Source organism: Anser cygnoides, chromosome 4 (assembly GCF_040182565.1).
Source record: "Anser cygnoides isolate HZ-2024a breed goose chromosome 4, Taihu_goose_T2T_genome, whole genome shotgun sequence".
NCBI classification, from domain to species: Eukaryota; Metazoa; Chordata; class Aves; order Anseriformes; family Anatidae; genus Anser; species Anser cygnoides.
In genome coordinates, this window is record NC_089876.1 from 41,451,535 (window position 1) to 41,475,605 (window position 24,071).

The 24,071-nt window shown below is 41.7% G+C and overlaps 1 protein-coding gene across 2 annotated transcripts in view; it reads right to left on the reverse strand.

Moving 5' to 3' along the window:
• RNF150 (ring finger protein 150) overlaps positions 1–24,071 on the reverse strand; it is a 121,062-nt gene that overhangs the window by 9,461 nt on the left and 87,530 nt on the right. For both annotated transcript variants that reach the window (XM_066996690.1, XM_066996689.1), the window contains exon 6: positions 23,167–23,377. In XM_066996690.1, coding sequence (XP_066852791.1) covers positions 23,167–23,377 — 211 coding nt within the window. The remainder of the gene's footprint in view (positions 1–23,166; positions 23,378–24,071) is intronic.

The window sequence follows — 24,071 nt, forward strand, 5'->3', positions numbered from 1 at the left end:
CAGACTATAAATATTTCTCCTGGGGGAGGAGTAGGTACTTACAAACTGAACGGTACGTCACGCAGACTTCAATGGGCTCCAGTGACACGGAACTGTTGGGTGAACCGCTAGACCCAGGAGCACAGAAGTGCAACACCATGGCCTAGAGCACCGTCTGTAGTGGTGACAGCTCCCTGAGCCAGAACCATGTTGTTCCAGACCACTGGAACCAGTGGCAATGAACTGGAATTCGTCAGTATAACTAATAGAATTCTTAAAAAACAATGACAATAGTGGTTTAAATGTTGACCCAAGAGAAAGTTTACATTCTCCTGACAGAGTCCCCAAGGCACAGCCGTGTTAAATAGCCAGCTGGAGCGTTTTGAGAGAAAGGTGACTTTCATCTGAATGAGAGCTGTGCAGGAAAGAACGGGCTGAATGGTGGGAGTGAGCCACGTGCATGCTGAATGGGCCGTCCAAGTGGCCAACACCAAGTGTCAGAGAGCCAAAGGAGAAGTGTTTGTGGTGCTGAAATGTTATTACAAGATCTGCCATTCCTTCCAGGGCTGCACAGCAGAGAAAGATCTCAACTGCCTTCAAACCGGACAGAACAAAGCAGATCTACAGCTCACCTACTAACTTTCTAACCCATTTAGGTACAGAAGCACAAGCTTCTCAAAATAGCAAACTTGAATTTTACATTAAGAACTTTATGTAATTACAGCAACTCTTCCTTCTTAGTCCTTACAAACTACAGGCTCAGCAGTTTGTTTTCTTTGGGACTGAAGTGCAGGTCAGTAAGAAAAATGAACAAAGGATCCTAAAAATGTCCATGTGCTGGCACTGCTTCTCCAGTTCTGCAGAATTGCCCAGAAACAAGGATGCTCCATCTCCCTTGCTTGCTAACAGTACAGTTGTTCAAAATCCTAAAGCTGCAGCCTGCTGCTTCAGCAGAGTGAGGAGAAAAACTTGGACATCACCACTCTTTACTCCTTTCCCTTCTGCAGAATCAACACTGACATTTCTTTGGCAGATGCAGGCAACACAAGGAAATTAATGCATCCCTCAGCATTACGTGCTTGATCCCATGAATAGGAGTCCTACTACTGACCGCAACACGCACATGATGGATCTCAGGGAGGCTGCTGAGGTTACACCATCTGCTGGTATCTTTGGGTGCAGATCTGGCTGTAAGTCTTCAAACTGCTTTGCTTTGCCTCCCCCACACCGCACAGGCTTTCTAGACCAGTGGGAGGGTTTTTGTTGGCCAGCTGCTCAATAACATGAGCCAGCACAGTTAGGGACCTTTGTTAAAGGTAAGCAAACTGCAAGTGCCAGGAGCTTGGCCTGCATTTTGCATCCCTGACTTTTAGATCCCATTTACAGTGACAAAGCTTACACAGTCACACAGTTCTCCAGAGCATGCCTGATTCACTGTTGAGAACTTTTATGACATTTTTGCAAGTTTTGTAAAATTTATTGTCTGTCTTAAAGCTCTGAAGTAAGGTGAGGACCTCAACTTTTTCAGTGAAGATCTCAGCTTTCACTTAAAAATAATTAAATCTTCAGAAGCAAAAAGGAAATAGTTTTTGTTGTTTTTTTTTTTTTTTTTAATTTAAAATATTTACACAGTTTTTATTCTGTATCACTTGCGATTTTGGATGTTTGATATTGACAACCCTGCCTAACAACAAATACTATAATAATTCCACCGTGCTTTATAGCATTTCATGCCACAGGCATAAAGCCTTTTGCTTAATGAAGCAAAAGGCACATCCCAATCTGCTTTTCAGCCTGAGCGCTAGCGCCTACAGCCAGCAACTGTAGACCTCACTGCCACATTCCTCTCATGTCAGCGAAACGCAATACACCACAGCATGCTGCCTACTTCCAGACAGACTTTTTCCACTTACTTACATTCCTTGACACACATTCATTTGAGAGAGGCACAATAAAACAAACTCCTTCTCTAGTCAATGTTACTTTAAAGTTACTTATGCTAACACAGGAACAATATTACCCCACAGATATGGAACTGCCCTACACAACAGTAGTAACGCCTTACTTGTTGCAAAGTTCATAAAGCAATGTTTATAATTGCAATCAAACAAGGATGAAAATAGCTAATTACTCTGGTGCTTTAAACCAGTAAGACTGCACTCTACTAATGGTTATCTACTGCTGCTGCTGCTCCTAACACTGAGTAAGTGTGTAGCTGTCACAGACTAATGAATATTCCAAAACAAAAAAGTTAGGCTATAGTTTCTAAGAAGTTGACACTGTTTGCAAGAGTCTTGAGAAGGACTTAAGTGTTCAGCACTGAGTGAAAAGTGCATTTACAAAAATGCCACGTGCTGCATGTAAACATATAGGCATTAGCACAAACCGATGTAATTGTAATGACCTAAGCAAGGATGAGGAGCAAATCAATGCAACTGTGGTGGGTTTTGCACTCATAGAGGCCTCACTCCTGCTCCCTTCTGTGCTCCTTCCAAGGAGGCTGCATCTGACTGCACTCTGATGTCCCTAGGACATTGGCTGTGCAGTAGGACTCTCCTAAAACTACTCTTCCTTGCACCAGATGCTGAGATTCCCTACACGTTCACAGGGCTGGAAAAGCTGCAGAACCCGCTGGCTGGGCTAAGAGGTCTGCAATCAATCTGCATCCAGGAAATCAACAGAAAAAGAATACAGTAAAATGTTATTCAGCTAAAGCTGCTCAGCATTGAACACCTGTAAGGTTTGCCTAAGATGATAGACTTCTTTCCCCCTCTGGACCTCCAGGTAGCTCTCTGCTATTACGTCCTTCTGGGAGTAAGTAGGGTAGTATTGATTATTACATGTCAAATGAGAGCTGTCACCAAACGTGTAATTCATCTACTGAAAGTGTAACTAAAGGCAGCAATCTCCTATTCTTGTGGATTAAAAACATGGGCCACAGCAATAAACTATTCAGCTGGGAGTCAGTCTCCCTTCCCTCATCTATTATCAGCGCTCCGTGAACTAATTCAGCATACTAAGAACTCAGTCTTGCACTGCATGCAATTAAACCACTGCACGGAGCTGTGCAGCTGCTAATGATTTTCTTCATCTTATGTCAGGAATCAGAGAGCAAGAAAAAGCTGCTATCGTGCTACTGACTTAGGTGTAACCTATTTCCCTATCTTTAAAGCTGAGCATTTAGCACAAGTCATTTTTCTTCCCAGACTTTCCATTCTTGACAGTAGATGCCCAGCTTTGAGGAGAAATGAACAATTATTGATTTCTTCATCTAATTAAATACTTAGAAAAAAATATTATTAGTTATTACCCCATCTCTAGGTGGCAGAAATTGTAGAGCAGACAATGGGACTCCAAAACCTGGTTCTGACAATAAATATATGGCAAAAAATGGGCTTTATTTCATTACTCATTTCACACTTTCACTACTGTGAAATATATCCAATTTCATACCACTTCATCTTCTGAAGGTAGAACCAAGCTGATTCACACAATCTTGGGTGACAGGTATGCCCTCAGGTATAGAAAAATATCTAAAATTTATATGGTGGCATAAACCTTATTCTAGTCTGGTGCTCACTTCTATTAAAAAAAAACATCGTCCCCAGTCAGATGTGTCTCGAAGCATTTTGCTCCAGAAGAAAACAGAAATGTGACCATCAGCTGGAGCTCTGAGGACACGAGAAGAAAATACATCCAGGGTCATTAGAGGCATCAGTATGGGACCTTTACAAAAACAGATTCTGGTCAGGACAAAGCCACAGTGACCTGCCGAGGCAAGCAGTGTTTTTCAGACTTTGCTTCCAGTGTAACAACCTGAACACGCTATCCATCACATTTGATTTATGACAGGGAGAGAGGAGACATTCCTAGCGCCCTCCATTTTTCTTTGCCCAAGCACGCACTTTACTATTACAGAGCTTATTGCTCCCTCTCAGCGCAACCTTGCCACAGCATCGCTTTGCTGCTTATGATCCACGAAAAAAGAGCACAGTCCTATTAAGTTAGTACTTCAAATGGCAACTAGTTCCACAACAGTACCAATCATATTTCTTTTATTGCTACGACCGTCTTCTGTAAAAACACTATTGATTCTTAAAATTATTCTCGAATTAATCATCCAACACTTTTTATTGGATCATTTTATAAAATAAGTGCCAAATTCCTTCCATATCATCTTGATAATCATAACACTTTAGATCAGGCCCTAACAGCACCAACAAAACAACTGAAATAAAAGGCACTAAAAAATGCCTATAAAATCTTTAATGCAAAAGAAGCAGTGGGAATATGTTTGAGTGGAGAGGGTTATAAAAAACCTGTTACGGTTCTTTTGTACACAGAGGCTAATAAAATGGATGAAGAAGTCTGGCTGGCTGCAATTGAGAACATAGTCCTGGGGAAGTGTTTTATTGGTACTCCCTAGCATTTCAGACAAACTTATCTGCACAGCAAGGGGAAAAAGTACTTGAGCATAAGTAAGTCTTTTTGGAAGAAAAGGTTGGAGTCTTTTCCACAGACAACAAGCCAGAGTTCTGTGAATGCACTAATGGCAACATTGCTTCATCCTGAGGATAATGCAGACAGCATCTGAAACACGTTGCAAAGGCTATCCAAACATCAGCACACCAGAAAGAACCAAATGCTGTGACCTGGCAGGGTTCAGTTAAGAAATCATTTCAAAAATACGTTTACCTGGATCTAAGTGGCCGAGGGACTTCATAGGTGGGCCCGGACATGACATAAAACACAAGTATCATTTGCAAAGCCAACTTGTGTTATGCTAGTGAGTGAAAGGGTAACAAGCTTTCTTTAATCTTTCTGTAGGAGGTATATCTTTGGAGAATATACAGCATCTTTTCATGGGAAATAGCCAAAGATGCAGTTCCTCATCTCCAAATGCCCTGCGGTATGAAGGGGTAGCATCACCACCATTCTAGAGATGAGCTACTGAGAGGGAGAGACGTGACTGTTCGAAGTATTCACTAACTCTGCGTGTCCAAATAAGAAATGCTACAACTCATTTTTCAGCTACAGCATTAACCTACACATTGTATGCCCCACGCATGTCTTCTGCTACCTTCAGGTACAGCTGTAAGTACTCACTACTTCTGGAAATCGTATCTCAGTATCTCACATTAAACATCAAAAAAAAAGGTGGGGGGACACATATTAGTAATGCAACCAATTTTCTGAAGCCTAAATTTGGGCAATAAACTTTAATACCAGTTACCTGAGAAGACATCTTATGTTTTGGCAAGACCAATAAACAGCATGGAAAGTATCACCACCCAAATGTTCTATCCAAAAAGGGAAAACAAAAACAAAAACAAACAAACAAAAACAAACAAATAAAAACAAAACAAAAGCAAATAAAGACATATGATATAAAACACGTGGAACAGATAGCAAATACATTCGCAGAAAGCTGAGCAAAAGGGGCAGAACACATACCAGATGTTATTGCACGGAGACACTTGGACCTGATTGGCTGGAAAAGCAATTTTTTTTCCACTTATATATGTATAATACATTTTAATGAGCACATACTACCTCTCTGGAATTTTGTCCCTGAATCAATATACAAGTCTTTGATATTCACAGCACGTAGTAAAATCATTTTAGGAGTCAACACTTTGGTGATTTGTCTTCTGCCTATAAGAAGCTGGCTGACATTTTGGGAACTCTTGATCAGCTGTCTCAGAGGGGAGCTGCCAGCCCTCTTTGTGATACAATGAACATGCCTCTGCCAAGTATGACACAAGAAAACCTAGAATTTTTGCTTCTGATATGCTTTCCTCTTTCTCCTTACTCTTATGGGTCATGGTCATTATGTTCCTGCCCTTGGACCAGCATGGAAACTCCTTCTGTGGCCTAGTTACTGCAATATCATTTTCTCCTCTCCCCATGCCTAGGGTCTTTCCTCTTGTCGCTTGGAAACTCAGTCAAAATATAATAAGAGAAATTATCTGAACAGTTGATGCAGTCATCACACTAAGGTCTCTTGCACTGACCTCCATTCTCTCGTACCAGCTAATCCCCATGTTTGATTGCCAGACAAGAACCATGCTGCTTCCTTTGCAGCAGGGTGTCCAGCCTCTTAAACCTTTTTCAAAGCTGCTTTTCCCTTCCTCCTCGAAGCCCTCCCACTGTCTGGAAGATGAGAGCAGCAGTGGGATGACGCTGCACGCCCTTCTTACCATTTGCCACTAGACACTGTCAGTGCCAACATGCCACACCAGCTCTAACTCTGGTCAGGAGAGCATGTTCATCTGATGACCATGGTAAGTTTTAGAAATAAATGTTAAAAATTATTGTTATTTAGAACACGTGAAATTATTCATGCATTTGATTCAAAATCAGAAAATAAGATCTCTCATAAAAAGGGAAAAGATTCAGAAATACCAAAGAACTGTACTGCAACCACATGGCACTTTTGATCTTAAGGACCTTAGTGACTTAAAGATTTTCGATTGTGAAAGATTTTAGCTACTTTTGGTAACATCCTGACATTTCCTACACTTGTCTAAGAATCTTAAGAAACATTAAATTAATTTTTCCATTTGACGTTGAACAAACCCTCCTGATACCTACTCTGAAGTCAGCCCTGCCATTCCTTTGGTTGGCCAGGAAGTTGAGTTAATTTACAAAAATGACTGAAAATTAACTTAAAGAAAGGTTTTCTAGGTTAGCAGCTGAACAGGCTGGCTCAGTCACAGGGCAAGTATTGCAGCTAACTTCAGGAGAGAAGCATATTGAAAGTAGAGAAAGGAAGAGGTGCTCCCTTCTTTTCAACATCTGCAGGCTGTCCCTGCTGCACCACGATGCTAAACCTATAAACTGTCAGGTGAGCTCTGGAGACTGCTTTTTTACTTTGTTTTCTTGGCAGCTGCTGAATGACCAGGGCTCCTCGGTGATGCTGCAAAACAAATAGCATTAAGTGATGAAGTTAAAAATGATCATGCTTGTTCATGTCAGCAGTACGTAAGGAATATTACAAGGACTTCTCCAGTAGCCGAGGTGAGAAGTGTGTAACACTAGCACGTGTTATATACTCTACGGCCTACCGGCAGGCTGGCATAATAAAGGGACTTTACATACAAGAAGTATAATCACACAATCTAACTGTGTATATCACAGTTTCCATGGGCTATATCCTGGTGACTGCTGCTGTCACTGAACTTTTCTGTTTATATTTTAAGAACACATGTCAGCAGTGCACTCTGCTTCCTGCAAGCCTGAAAGCAGAAGGAAATTACAGTCTGACTCAGACGCATAATGCACTAGATTCAATGAACAAGTACCTAATGGTAAGAGAAACTTCAGTTCTGTTCTTTTCTTAATGAGCACAAGGAAGAAGCATCCCTTCAGAGTGATATAGAGACATCCTGGCCAACACCACGCAAATCACACACCACAGAGGTATTGCAATCCCCCCAGGCATGATACAACATCAAACCAGAAGGCTCAATGTAAGCTAGGGGTTTCAAAAACCTTCTTCTTGGTCTGATCGTGACCTCTCCTTGGGGGACTCCCTGGCAGCTGTGGCTGCACAAAGCTGAGGTCGTTCTTTCTCATTGCTGGTCCCTACTAACCACACCTGCACAGCAGCTCTGCTGTGCTCTGCTGCTCTGTGCCCTGCTCCTGGCTGGAAGGAGTGAGAAAAGGGATGCTCGCCCCACGGGCACTCTCCTCCCTGCTGCAGCAGCTGAAGAGCCTGTCCCAGAGCGCCTGTGGCTGGGTGGTGGCTGGGGCTCCGCGGCATCTGCTGGTCCAGAGCGGGGCCTGGGGGAAACTTCAGCCTACCGCTACGATCTGTGCCTAATGGTTTCGGCGCTGTTGGATCCTGCAAAGGCAGCCAGAGCCATGGCACGCCTGGGAATGCCACCTCTGGCACTCAGGGGAACACGAGAAGTGGGGTTTAGTGCTTGGAGAAGCAGACCAAAGGCACAAGACTACAACATCAAAGGGGGCCTGCAGAGCCAGATCTGGTGAGGCTGTTTTAAGAGAGATCAGTTTATTGCAGCTTTTATTCAAGGATGCCAGAAGCTTCTCACTCTTACTTCAGCTCATGTACAAGGTGGCTACTAGCCAGCAAAAATCTGCATGGGGGCAATTAATTGTGAGAACTTGTTGTCAAACGTAGGCTGCTGTGACAAGCAGAAAAAAACATTTCTGCTTAATCACCATGAACTGCTTCCTCAACTACAAGTATGCACACAGCTGTAAGAGAAAACAACAGCTTGCTTTAAAGTGAACTCCTGTTAATTCTTGAATGAGGGGGTTGAACAAGCTCATGCTAGTCTGGCTGAGCTTGCTCCTCATGGCAGCATGTGCACGATTTTCAAATCTGCCTCTTTAAATACCATTTACTGCATAAGCTCTCAAAAACCCAAGGTCACTAGCAAGCCATCACACTGATGAATCATAGACTGAACTTTCAAGAGCAGTTACAACAAACAGCCCTATGCAAAGGCATCACAAAAATGGCTGTGCATGCATATTAGAGGATTTAATGAGAAAACACACACAAGGAGATTGCTGAAAAGCACAACAGTGGTGGGATTACTTGAATAAAATGCATGCACATCATCTTTCCTACTATCTCTTCTGCCTTCTTTCCCACAGGTTCCACCTGGGTTCTCTGGACATTTCCAGGATAAAGGGACAAGTCATTAGCCCAGCACTTTCTGGGCTGTTGAATTTTGTGCATGTCACTAGAAGTAACTTTCTCACCATCCATGCTGGTGATGATGATCCTTGGCTGAAATTTCAATCCATTAGAAACATCCATAATAAAAACTTCACCCAGGGATGTCTTCTTATTAAATATGAAAAAAAATGCACACGGTAATGAAGCCAAAAGAGAAATAAAAAGCACCAACAAATCACAGTCGTGGTGGAAGAACCGATGTATGGGCTGTCATCTTTACTACGAAGCAAAATACAGCTTTTAACAGTGTAAATTCTACCTTAAGGGGAAACAGTCTTCCTAGTATAAGGGAACAACACGCCTGAGAATGGGGCTGGCTCTGCTGTACCAACAGCTCCAGTGCCTAAGGCAGGGCACAGCTGTGGGACTGCTGTGCCTGCCAAGTGTGGGCAGATTAGGATGGCATTCAGTGGTCATCCGCCCACAAGGTCCAGCACCTCTGCACTACCCAAGGGCTGCCCACAAACAGCAGACATACACAGAGACTGTAACGTTTTGTGTCACGATTCCTCTGCTGCTGCCTTTTCTTCTGACACCGTGCAGTGAAAGCAGTGTTTTGCCTTCCACCAGCCACACGTGGCCTTCCAGGATTTGACCATCTCCAGTCTCCCACCATACGCTCATGCCCCTGTAGGACTGTCAGATACATGCCCCCAAAACACTGGGACACATTTGACCAAAGTGGTTTGCTCAGGTTAAAGATCAATTCTTTAAGTCCATAAAAATGGAGAATACATCACAGAAACAGCACAACAACCCAGTGAAAATATGTTCTTGAACTCTACAGGACAGTCTAACCTGATTTGAATTGGACAGCTCAATTATATATTTTGTTAGAGGCCATGGCTTATCTACTTACTGTGGCTCAAAAGATAAATATTGATTTAAGTGCACTTTGGCTGTGGAAGAAATCTCTTGAGAAAAAAACAGAACAGAACCATGGAGCCTCAACTGCACAGTGTCTCGGTGACTCTGTAAGGGGTCCCCTGTCTAAAAGCAATGAGAGTGCTTTTCAGTCTCACCAGCTTCAGAGAGTGGTTGAGGTTGGGAGGGACCTCTGGAGGGTCTCTGGTCCAGCCCCCTGCCCCAGCTTGTACTGGAAGACGTAGTCATTTCTGAAGACAAGGCATCAGCCACAATGCCACGTCCTGCAGCAAGCTCTGACGCAGGCATTGGAACAAAGTAAGAACTTGAAGATGACTACAGCCATACCCTACATCTGTACTATTTCAGCAATGCTGAGATGGGCACGCAGGTAAACAGACGTTCTTCTGAATACGTGGAGAGGCCAGTCCAATTGATTAACCGAGTGCTTTTGCCTGCACAGAACACTATAAAATTAATAGGATGATCGATTAAATAAAACATGAACATTCAGCCTTCCATACAGAAGAAACAATTTCATCCATTTATATGTGCATTCTTAATGAAGAAAAATAACGTGACAAGCAAAAGTGTCAGCCCTTAATTTCATTTAAATTGCAGTAGTTTTTTAAAAATAAATTCTAGATGTTTTCAAAGTAACATATTCTTCTAATTTGAATTTCCTTCCTACAAGTTTCTTAATACTTGCTTCTTTTTACTTACTTGTTTCTTAATACTTGCTATACAAGCTTCCATAAATGTCTCCTTTAAAGTAATGTGAAATGCTTCACTGTTTTCAGATTTTTCATCTTCTCTGGAGTCTAAGTGACACTGTTGTTTTAAGACAATAATAGCAAGAAAGGGCAGATAGCACAGAAATCATGCTTCAAAACAGCTTCAGCAGAACAACTTTTTTTTTTTTTAAATGTGGAATATTTCTCTTTACTTAAAGACAAAGCCTTAGGAGACTTACTCTGCAAGGGACGTCCTGGGTAGTTGAGCCTACTCTCCACTATTGTAGTGGCTGCACAATACAATCCCTTTCAGATTTGCTAGAAATTAGTATCACTCACTGTATGAGCTCCCCAGCCTCTTACTTCATCTCTTTGTCAGTGCAGAACTGCAGCCAGATGTCAGTTAAAAGCTATCACACCTACTTTTCAAAAGAACCCGTCATGTAACATCAACCCACAGAGATTAAACTTTTTTTTTTTTTACATCCTCTGATGACAGATGAGTTCAGCTGCTAACACTCCTTTCTTTTAAACCTCACAAACCTATCAAACCTTGCAACACGTATTAGATTCTGGTGTAATTATACAGTTTTTGAACAGAAATTATTCCAGCTCTGATCTTTCCTGCAGCCTACTCAATAGCTTTGCTATCAGCAAGAGTTTCCACCCATGGCTGTGGCCATCTCTGCTCCAGTTGAGGACTGAATCTGACCCTGGTCACAACCTGCATTCTCCCTATCAAAATGTGAACTTTTGCACTCCATACTTCCTAAAATGAGAGCTTTCCACTATTCAGATGGCTTACATACCATGAAGGTCCCTGTGTGCCACAGGGCATTTGTAAGCAGAATGTGACTTGTGCCAGGCTGTGGGCTGGCATTTAGCACGGGATGCAAAATGGCTCAAGTTGCTGTGGACATCTATGGACTGACAGGCAGGGTATAACACTCTCAGCGGTGGTTTAATCTATAAATCTTGTATAACTGAGATTGAGTACTAGTAGGATGAGAATAGTAGACTTATACAGCTGAAAACAGTCCAGAGTATCCAGCAGAAATGCTTGCCAGGACTGCCTGTAAGCCTAAATAATTGAATCTCATTTAATTCGTATATACAGAGCTGTCTTTGGGAGAAATGTGGCTCTTTCCATTAGTTTAGGAATCAGAAAAAAAAGTATGGAGACTGCATCAAACCTGCTATTTTTGGAAAAGTAAAAACTAAGGTCCTTTGTGTCTCCTTTAAGGTGCTTTCATAGTTTGCTTAAAGGACCTAGCAGTATTTTTGATGTAACCAAAAGCATTCTATAAGGAAAGAAAACCAAGTATATTTAAACTCATCGCAGGCACATGAAGCGTGGATTAAAATATGGCTAAGAGATGTACAGAACCACCATCTACTTGGAACAGAAATGTCCAAAATGTTCTCTTCTCTTAGTAGGGCTAGTGTACTAGATAACATCCTGACAAGCTAGGCTGTGTATATTAATGCACTTTCATATAAAAGCATACGAGTACAGAACAACAACCGAGAAAAGTGTTCATAAAGAAAAAGGTCAACAGTTTCATTTCTTTGACAACACTGCAGCAGCTCAACATGTTTGTTTTTTCCTATTAAAAAAAATAAATCTTTGATCTGCCAGGCCAGGCCTGCTACATTCGAATCTTGTCTGAAAATGCATCCACAAAAATCACTTATTTAAAGAAAAAAGTCAGCCTTTACATAAACTGAAACCAAACTAACAAGCATATTGAGTTAAAGATTTTTAATTAATTTAATTAACCCCCTTTCTCCTTCCTGCCCATCTCCCTTTCCTCACTAAAATGAGTCTTTATGAACAAGGATATGGCACAATTTAACTTGATCTGACTCCCTGACATGCGTGGCCAACTGTTTTGTCTCATCACCCTAAAGCAAGTGTACAAGCAAACTCTCTCTCCTTATTTGACCAGCTCCTCTTTGCTTTCCTTGCTCTCAGTTCACTCAAGTAACATCACAACAAAGCTAGCTCTGCTTAGCTGCTTCCAAAATGCAAGATGTGACAATTAAAACCCAGAGAGAGGCAATCATGACAATAAGCAGCAAGACTAACACAATCTCACCTAAATGCCACTAGATCCAGCCTGAAGGGCACCTCAGTCCTAGCACCCAGGTTGACTTGTCCTTAAGGGCCTGGGGCTGGCTGGTAGGAAACCCAGTAGGAACATCAATAGGAAACTGGTCTTGGGTTACATAAACCTAGGGCCATGTAAAATTTCCCTACAAATAAGCTTGCAGTCACAATGTAGTTTCAGGTGAACAGTTTCTGGCATCAGAATCCCCTCTCCAAGCTACTGATTTCACTATGTATTTTTGCCAAAATGCTCAAGAGAACAAGAAAAAGGCCAAGACAGATACATCCATTTCCGGAGTTTCTTCTCAGACCAGCGGAAGGAAGGGAAGGTCAATTTAAGTTCTGACAAATTGCAGCTGGAATATTACAATAAAATATGGTCATCAGGTCACTTGGACATCAAGACCTCCCTAACTCTCCACAAGTACATCTTCAAATTGCAACAGAGCAATGGTTTCTCTGTATAAAATGATTCTGTCCATTTCAATCTTGCTGTGAATATATACTCCTATTCCAACTTCTTTTGAGTTGTGAGTGTTCACACTCTTCAGAGATGTAGAAGAAAGAGATATGCACTGATAGGAACCTGGAAAAGTTAAAATATCAAAAGCTGTCTCAAAACCTGGAAACCAACCATATAACTTCAAAAAATGAAAATGCCTCTGCACTGATTCATTAGTTCTCCTGGGAACACTACTGCAGTCAGAGTCAACATTTTATGAAATTAAGTTCAGCTTTAACCCCTTCTGCCCTTCTTTTCTATCCAAATTCTTCAATTTCAACTGTATACTCTTCAAGCAGTGGTGGTTCCAGAAGACTATTTAGACCTTGGGAGTTTTGTTTTGTTTTGTAAACTACAGGTAAAATATTGTTACACTATTTATGTAGTCTGAAAAGAGGGCTCTTAGAAGCTGAATATAAATTTACAGTGTATTTTCTGTTTTTCCAAGGGAAGTGAACTTGCATGTTTCAATCATAATCACAAAGAAACTTTAGAATTAATTTAAAAAAGACAGAACAGAAGAAACAATTACTACAAACAACTGTAATTGTTTCCACCCTGTGGAATATGCAGCCATTACGGCAGTTTAACAAGGCACTTTTGAGGGTGAACAACTGAAAATACAGTCTTCCTATCACAGCTTTTCTTAAAAAGTGTTTCTTTTAAAGCGTACCTTTAGGCTGCAAGCTGCTCAGCATCTGGGAATGCACATTACATCTCCCAGAGCAGGTTGCAGAGGGTCATTTTTCTAAAGTATCCTACTCTGAGACTATTTTGGCCTTACAGACTGATAGCTTTTCATGCGTAGAAAGACAATTTTCTGGTGCCACTACCTTTTCAAAAAGCAATTATAAAGAAGTAATAAAGTTTAGCAATGTCTCATCTTCAATATCCCCTGCACACGAGGCAAAACCTGAAGCAAGGTTTGTCATATGTACCTGACATCACATTTGGAGGCTGCCTTCCAAAGAAATATTAGCAGCTGAGGATATTGCCGTATTTACCTAACTGCAAAAGGAACTGGCAGATCTGAAACCTTTTTCGGGTGATTTATTTTTTTTTTCACTGAGATGTTACAATCTAATAAAGCTATTTTAGCTAAGTGCTTTTCATATTCTGCTATGCTTCTCTGACTTTGCCAGTAGTATCTTTGTTCTATACATTTTCAATGCATTTTCCCTGAAGGAATATGGCTCTTCACTGTCTTACAGCACTATGCTACCAAGATAGTGGCAAACATAACAGAAATTCACCACAGAGATCTCCACGTAAGTTGTTTTGCACATTAATATCTGTATTAACATGGGGTTTAATTACTGTCAAAACAGACTGTATGTTCTTGTCTGCTCTCTGAGTGCCTCAGATAGATATGTTTCATATGAATTACAATGACAAGAACAGTCACAGGTCTGCACTTGCGAAAGATAGTCATACCGAGTTGAGTGGATATTCCATCATACATTCCATGGGCACTCTGGAAGCCCAGATATTCATTAATGCAGCTCTGATGCCACTGTGCACTATGCTGAGTACAGCCTCAGTGTATGCCTCAGGATATTGACCTTGTCACTAGAATGGCAAAGATGGCATCTAGTTGGGCTGGAAAACAACTGTGTGGTCCTATTTTCAGCATCTAAGAATATCAGGACCTACCCACCTCTCTCTTCCCCCCAGACCCTGAGGCAGGAGAAAATCCTTTCCTAATACTCAGGTCAGCAGCTGGGATATTTCCTTTCGGATGTTGGGCTTGACCTGTTACCTACATTTCTTCTGGTCATTCATGTTTTCCATAGGCACCCAAAGCCAGTTTCTCCACCTGGTCTATCAGTTTCAAAGCATCAGCTTCAGGAGCTATCTTCACTTAAAATTGCCCATACCCAGCACAAGGAGATGAGTCCAGTTCCTAAAGATTTAGTGAGAACTCTCACACCTACGTGAACTCACCTGGCCGCTGGGGTCACCCTCAAGCATCCCTGAAGCACCCTGAATTCAGCTGGAGTTGGAGGTAAGTAACAAAAGAAAGAGCTGTCTCAAAAACACACTAGGACATGGCTGGTCTCCTTCCATGAGCAAATACGATTACAAATTTTTTTTTTTTTTTTTTTTTTTGCTGTCCCTACAAGAATCTGGAGAAAACTTAAAGAACATCACTTTTGGATACTTCTTGCAGGCCAAATATCTCCTGAAACACTATTTATCTGTCAAACAAAACCACACAGGCATGCACACGCACAGCTCTTTCACTTACTCTGTTTCTAAAGGAAACTCAGACCTGCTGGTTACAACACACGAAATGTACGTGCAAGCACACTTGTGATCCCTTAAATGCTTGTGAGAAACCAGATGGTTTCCAGGTGCAAAGTGATTTTCTTCCATGTTCACAGACTAGCCTAGATGAATAAGGAGAAAAACACAATGACTAGAAACAGCACATCCGTAGAGCTCATGCCTGGCTTACTTCTTCATTTGAGTCACCTTCAAACTTGTCGTGACACTATGAGAGCGCATGAGCAAATGTGCATTCCATTATGAAGCGATAAAAGCAGCATCAAAGATGACTGTGGCAAATACAGCACTACTTTCTCTGAGCCACTCCAGTATCTCAGCCTCATGCTTTCACTCTCCCGTAGGCACAGCTGGCTTTTCACTGTCGTTTCTTTCCCCACTAAATTTATTAGATTTGTTTGCTTTCTGTATGCGCAATTTAATGTATGCAATGTAACCCTTGAATTTTTCAGAAGTGGCCCCATCCATTACTATCCGTATATATAATGACTGCTACAGTAGACCCTGACAGGGGTTTCTGGGGTCTGTGCAGTACATTCAAGCATTAATTTTGCTTTGCTTATCTGCTTGAAACAATGGCAGCAACCAGCAGGACTGACCCTGGAAGCCTGCCTTTTCTCTGCCTGCCCAGCTACAGGGCTGCTGCTTGGTCTGACTTCTTAATTCTTACTTTCAGGTACTGATCCCAGCTGGTCCCTTGTGTCTCCCATTTGTCTTTGTTCCTGAATTGATCAGAAAAAAGATTGAGAATCTCTGTAGAACATTGTAACTTTAAAAGCTCTTCCTGATGACTTCAGTGGAGGCTTTTGTGTAAAAACTGATGAGAACAAAAACTCCACAGACATTAGAGACGTGAGATTGAATCCCAAATAATCAAGCAGGTTGCATGTAAAATGCTGAACATCTCTTGCAAGGCAAGGCTTTCATTCTCCAAGAATAAATCAAAGAGAACAACTAGTATTAAGTCATCTCTCTGCAGTTCAGATTTGTATTTGACTCTACATTGTTTGTCGATTTTTCTTTAAACACGTTGTTGTTCAATGTTTTATCTAGATGCCTGCCTGAGACAGTGAAGTATAAATAAAGACATAAGTTACCTCACCCCGATCCCAGTCCTCAGATCCCCTTCTCCCCGTACACATATAATGCACGAGCAGAACAATTGGAAATGGTATTTCTAGGGACATATTTGTGTGCCATCACAATTTTTACAATGGCACTTTTCCTTACTAATTGAGTTTCATCATAATAGATAATAAATCCCTTATGTCTTTCATATTCAGACACCATTAACAAGATGCTTGTATACTCTGGTGTGACAATTCAAATGAAATTTGAAACTTCTTATTTACTTTGCCTATTTGTTTATTCTGATTTCTGGGCAAAACAGACAGCTGTGTAGGGTCTAGCTGTACTTCTGAGATACTGAGCTTGTTTTTGGCAATAGCATTGTTATAGCTGGCTTATTCGGTCCTCTCTTCTCTTGTATTCCACATTTCTTTCCTCCCATTGTACTGGCACAACTACTTTTGCATCAGGGAACTGATCCAAATGGAAAATAACCCAGGAAAAAATGGTTAGCTTCTGAACTGGGCTCGCAACATAACTGCACAGCAGAAGGGTAACACAGAGGCAGGAATAAGTAATCTGTGACAGACAGAGGCAAGCTGGTAGCTGCCACAGCAATGGTATGCAGAGACATATAAATGGAAGCCTTCACTACTGAAGTACATTATTTACTTCTTAGCCTCCCCAGCCTCGGCTGCACGGCTGCCACAGAACTGTTTTTGCAATGATTTAAAAACTTGTTGCCCCAGCATTTCACAGACCTCATGATGGGATGCTGATTTTTCTCACAATTATGTCTAAACCACTGGGCAAAGACCATCACCCTCTTCCAGAAACCAAGTCTGGGCCAGCATCTTCCTCTACCACTGCCCCGTGGCTTTCTGCAGGAGAGAAGCACAAGTCTTGTAGGCTGAGATGGAGTCACTACCACATGTACCTACTCTGCACCCTGATAACGCCACAGGGACAGCTCAGCGTGTCTAAGGGGAATAAAAGACATTTGGAAAAAAACCATAGTTTCCTGCTTGCTCTATATCCAGTGACAATGTACATAGCAGATGTGAAACAGAAAACCAAACCAAAAAAAAAAAAAAAAGATTTTAAATTGGTCCTTGTTTCGCTGCATTTTGAACATCTTTCTGCTATTTGCTGTACAGAAATGCTTTGAATTTCATGTCTCAACATATGGAAAGGAAGAGTAGTTTTATAACCGAAAAGCTTCACTATCCACTCACATAGCCTGGCAGGAGTCTTTAAGGTATACGTAACAATGCAGAAAACATTTTTAGTGCCAGCTACGTTTCACCTGGTGACCCTTTCAAACCACTGCTGGCCTTCCAAACCACCAGTGCTATGTTGGCACTGGTGTGAGTCTCAAAATAAATGTAGGACCTCAGCTCACTGGAATTTTCAGTCCGTGATAACTATTTGGTGCAACACCCGCACAAGCTTTTAATAGAGTCACCAGGACTTATGTCATACCCCGGGCACATGGGACCTAATCTGCTCAGTCTTTAACTAGGTCCCATCAGTATTCTGTCTCCAGGATTGTGTTAGGTGCTAACACAAGTGTTAATAACTTTCCGTATTAACTACTGTCTAGGGACTTTTCCCACCTTTTCCTCCCCCTTTACTTCTGCTTAATAAAACCCTATTAATAGCAAAGAAGAACAGTCAAGTGGTGGCAAGACAACAGTGGATCAGACTCTTATCATGCACTTTCATCCTCTTCCAAAGGCTGATTATTCTTCACAAAGACATTTTAGACATACACAGATCAAAATAATTACTTGAGAAGTTATATTAATAGATTTAATGAAGAGCTATCGAAGACACTTGAAAGTGTCCTAACAGTCATGACAAGCTACTTGTTGGCAGGGTTTTACGGAAGACACAAAATGGGAGGCAGAAAAGGAACTGCTGATATCCCCTGGACTGCCAATGCTGCTCTACAGCCTGCCAAACTCAGCAGACTTTGCAGGTAATGAGACACCTTTGGGGAGAGTTTGTGGTTTTTCATATTAAAACCTCTGCCCATCTTTGCAGTAGAATTATTTATGAATTTTACTCCAACTACAGAGACAGCGCTGGTGGGATTTCTGAGGCCTCACGCAGTAATGACAGGACATCACACTGAAGAGAGGATAAAAGCTTGTCTAAATTGAAAATCTAGGGGTATTTACCAACACAGAGCAAAGACTCAGTCAGTGCCTATTATCTACTGCAGAGATTATCAAATGCTACATGGGTTGAGGGACATTAATGATCATAGATGCTATAAAAGATGAAAAAAATAAATATCTACTTTTTCTCTTGCAAGTGTCACACAACCTTTAAAGCATTTAGATGCTACTTCCCCAGTGAACTACATTTTTAAACCATATCATTCAATCCTGGCTGAGCCTGACCCAAACAATATTGCTAAGTATCAAATCCCAAATCCACCTTCCACTCCTCCAAAGCTGGTGCAGCTCAGAACCTCTTCAAGTTCAGACCTTAGCCAAATTAAGCCTTAGTCTAGCTCACACTCACGATGTCTGTAAAGCAGGAAATTCCACCCATGCTGGATTTTTCAAAGATGTTATATTGACATTTTGTATAACTCAGTACTAAAAAATTGGGCAGCACAAATTGCTATGATGCATTACTGGGGAAAAATATCTTTATCTTCTTTCATACCATCTTGAAAGTTGAAAATTAATAGAGTCATAGAATCATCACATGGTTTGAGTTGGAAGGGACCTTATAGACCATCTAGTTCTACCTCCCCTGCTATGGGCAGGGACACCTCCCACCAGACCAGGTTGCCCAAAGCCCCATCCAGCCTGGCCTTGAACACCTCCAGGGATGGGGCATCCACAGCGTTTCTGGGAAACCCATTCCAGTACCTCACCCTCACAGTAAAGAACTTCTTCCTTATACAAAATCTAAGTCTACCTTCTTTTAGTTTAAAACCATTACCCCTTGTCCTGTTACTACATACCCAAGAGTCTCTCTCCATCTTTCTTGTAGGTGCCCTTTATATAGTGAAAGGCTGCAGTAAGTTCTCCCTAGTCTTCTCTTCTCTAGGCCAACCATAACTCTCAGCCTCTCTCCATAGGAGAGGTGTTCCAGCCCTCTGGTAATTTTCATTGCCCTCCTCTGGACCTGCTCTAATAGGTTAAAGCAGGAAACTCTGCTGAGATGAACTCTTATGTATTTCACTCATTTTTTCATGCTCCTTTTTTTCCCCCAATTCCAGTTTTTCATTTTTTCCATCCATCCATTTTCAGCAACTGATTACAGAAATACCACATTTTAAGACGCTATCCCAGGATCCTGCATGAAATCCCACCACAAAGCAGTCACTAAGACTAAATACTGAACAGTCTTTGGCCTGTAGACATGCCCAAGGGATGGGGCTTGATGAGGGCTTGGATCTCGGTAGAAGCCAGCTGAGAGGTACTGCTCATCCAATTTTTTAGTGCTCAGTGCTACTACACAGGAGAAGCTTGGTTTAGCAAGGAACCCTAGGGACAGGCCCCCCCCCGTGAAGACCATCCAGATGTTTGCAGCACACCACATTGCCAAGGGTCCTTTGGAAGCCATTAGCTGTTCAGGAGCATGGGGAGAAAAAGGGAGGGAGAGAAGAGGAAATGTCTGCTGAGCACACTCACAGAAATAAAAAGAAAAGCACAGTCCGAGTTCCAGAAATGAAAAACTGTTCTCACTGAAGTAGGTGGGAGCTTTGCCACCAGATTTCAATGGAGACAGAATTTCACCCGATGTGAACAGTACTCTGGAAATATCCTCCCTCCAGACACACTGTGGGAGCCCTTCTGGCTCTGAATGCTCGCTGGAAAGGGAAATTAAAACCAAACCAAGAAAACAATACCAGAATGATTAATCAACAAACCAAAAGGATGCAACAGCAATTAAGCAAAAAGTATTGCAGAAATGGGTGGGAAGAAGCAGCAAGTCCCTTATGTCATGGACCACTGAACATCGCCAGGAAAAAGAAGGGATGCAAAGATGGGTGCTTGTGGTGCTGGGTAAAGGCTGCCATGTCAAGTCTGCACTGGAGGCAGTCTACAGAGACTCAGTAACAAGAGGAAGAAAAACTTCTATCACAGATTCAGCCTCGGAGTATGTTCCTGTCACCAATGCTGTGTAAAGAGGCCAGAATCCAGTAACTTCAGCAAAAATTCCTAGGAGCAATCAGTGTCAGCACATATAAATTCCCAGGCAGGATAGTTCACAGAAAGGGCATGCTTAGCCTTGTGTAACTATGAGGATTCTGGAAATAAGAAATACAAAGCATGAATACAATATGCAGTCGCAATGCCTATTAAATCCCAACTATATGACAGCTACGACCCAGCTATTTAGCCTACAGTTACCCTCTGATTTAGTTAGCATTTGGTTTCATACCACAACTATATGGTGGTTCTGGATGCTCCCTTTCACTGACTTAGAGTTCAGGCTGCCTGAGATGCTAAGCTCTACTTTTCAGAGTGCCTGAACAGCCTCAAAGCCACATATGCCAGCTAGAGGTACAAATTCCCAGCACTGATGGTTGGAAGCTGGGGCTGATTCCAAGGAGCTCATCTTTGCTGTGAGCTCCACTACAAAAAGAGACCAAATGGCTCTGCTTCTGGGAACTACTGCAAATTGCACCACTTTGGATGTGGTGATGACAGCATGTAAACTTCCACACCTACAACTGACTAGTATTCAAGTTCTGTATTCCACTGTGAGATGAGAAATCCAGATGAAGATTCCTGGCTACAACATATCAATGATGTGTGAGTGAGCTCTGGGAGCCCTGTGGTTTGTTGCCTCATTACCTGAGTGTTGAGACAGACCCACTGGCCTTGGTGCAAGTTTCTCATCCATGGACTCTGCTGTCAGCCCTCAGGATTGCCAGGTGTTAGGGACTGTTGCCCAGTGTCATCAAAGGCAAGGGAAAAAAGGGAGGGCATAAAGGCAAAATAAAGCATCTGCAGCCCTGTTGCGCTCCTCTGACTCAAAGTAACTTTTTCAACTAGTTACGTAGCTGGCAACGTGGAAAATGAAGAACAAATGTGTTTGGATGGACACTAATGCTTTTGCAAACTCTCAAAACAAACCTGGAGGGGGAGAGCGTGGCTGGAGAGTTACAGCTCTTGTGCTCCCTGGCTGCCTCTACACCATTGTTACCACTGACGACAAACCAAAAGAACTGCTTCTTGGCATGCCAAGATCCTGGGATGAAAAGCATGAACTGCCCCTAACGTTGGGCTTTACACCAGGCTGCTGGCTTTTCTCAATTTGGGCCACACAGCTGTGGGAGTAAAGGACACTCATGGCCCTTCTTCCCTACCTCAGCCCTGAACCTTGTAAAGAGCAGTGGGACAAGGGTAGTTATCTACCAGGGGAGCTGCTGGCTTCAGGAGCACTCAGAGGGTACAGCTGAGACCAGAGTCTATCTCAGCCTTTAGTAGCATTGTGGCAAAATCTTTCCGTCACAGTTTAAATCAGCCTCAAATGTATTTAAAAACAATTACTGGAAGGAACAAAATAACATCTTGTTTTGAACAGCCCTTGCCAGCACCCAAGGAGGCTTGAGAAAGTCATATCCCACCAGCTGACAGGCTGGCCACGGATCACAGCCGGGTCTATAACCTTGCTGCTCACACCCCTTGCTGGATCCAGTATTTTGACCATAAAAGGACCCAAACTGAAACAAGTACCTAATCCACAAAAGACGAGTTTAAAAATCCACTTCTGGGTCATTTATGGCTAAGGTCACAAGTCCAGTATTTCCAGAAGTTATTTTCACTGCCATGACAGTGGCTGCAACATGAAGGAAAATATGATCATTTCAGCCTAGCCCTCTCATGTCTCTCCCATTTTTTACACATCACATTTTTTTGGCGTCACACCCAGGGTCAGAGTAGTACGTAAAAATGCTTGAAAATATTATTTTTTTCCAGGACCTGTGTTGGCTACATATACAAGCCTGTATTTTATCACATTCTTCTACCTCCCTTCAAGTATATCTGATGATTTTCTACAATATTCTTGTCAATACTAATGCACCAACTGGTATCAAACAGATATGTATTTTCTACTGATCTGCTATTTTATCTAAAAGTGAGAATTTTAAACAATCCTCACTCAAAACAGCTGACAACCATTCTTTTCAAACTGTCAGAAGTAGATTTTCAACAATGAACATCAGAAACATTAGAAACAGAGCCATGCAGACATTTTCAGGGTTACTAGCTCAAATGGCACCTCTTGAACAAGCAAAAACTACACTGAAAACCTCCAAATTCCTCCTTTTTAGTACAAATCGGCAGCATTATTTCACCATGCTCAAGTTTTCAAGTGCAGGACCATCAATCCTTATGAAATGAGAAATTCAAGTATGAATAAATAATCAGACAAGCTTCAGTTGGCGTAAGAAGATAAAAAGAAAGGCAAAAACAGAATTCAACATTCTTTTTTTCTTGTCCAAAGGCAGTGGAAGTGATTGCTGCATTTACTATTTATCTTATGATACGCAGGTAATAACTTCCACATGGTCACATAGGCCAGTGAAGAAAGGCAGGCCAAAGGACATGTAAACAATATCTGAAGATGACCATAAATTTGTATTTCTTTGTATTGACTGAAATAGCTTGTTCTTCTGTCCGTGTGGGGGACTCCAACTAGAGGTTGTTATCCTACACACAGATTTGCGCACAGGCTGGGAGTGTTTGCACCGCAGCAGAATGACATGATAGTTACATCTACTTACCCTGTAGATTTCCACTTGGCTTAAGGTAAGGTCACTGCTCCAGTAAAAAAGGCCTCAAAGGCCATTTTCCCCCATTAAATATCGGTTTGTGATTCAGGTTTCTAATAATTTCTTTCAGAGCAAATTCTGCCAGAAAGAGGAACTTACTGCTTGTTGTGAAGTTACCCTCCCCAGCCTGGGGAAAGGAGTCTACATCTTGGATGACTTGTAGCACTCCCACAGTCCGCACCGGGGGATCCAGAGCAACAGAGCTCTCGTTCACTGTTGTATCGCTGGCTCCTGTTATCTGGTTGGTTGGAGGTCCTCCTATGGATGCTTCCAAGTCCGGAGGTATATCATCCATGCAATCCGCGTTTGGCTAATGGGAAGAAAAAGAAGAAAAGTGAGCTTTGATTTTATAAAAACGCTTAATTTACTTGCTCCTACTTTTTTAGGCTTTTTCATTTTCTCTTAAACCCACTGCTCCTATTGTCATTTTCTTGATTCCCATGGAACTGCTTATGAACAAGTACTGAAAATGGCAACATAAGATGAATAAACATGCACAGTTTGCTTGCTTAAAACCTATTAATGCAATCTGTTGGAAGAGAGATCCAAAGCATGCATTGGAAATATTCAGTGCTAGACTGTCACTTACAATCTCTAAATATCCTTATTTATACTTCTTAAAGGTTTTGGGAGCATGTAAATTGAAAAAATAGTTCACTTATTGATATGATCTGCTCAACACAGGCAGATTGCTGAGTCAGATTACGAATGTAAACACAGACAGTAGCTGAAGGGGGATGATTATCGTTTCTCTAAATATACATTTTATTGAGCTGATATCAGACCTTTCAGGAATAGGAATTCATGGAACTGCCTGTGGGCGCATCTATGTGTGGGGTGCGAAAATAGAAGCTAAAACTGTTGATAAGACAGTATTTTAACATGAAAAGATCTTTTTCTTTGCTAATGCTGTATTTCCTGCATAAATAAAATGATGAGAAAAGAAACAAACAAACAATATTGGAAAATTGAAGAGTTTTATTTAGATCAGACTCTTTCTTCGT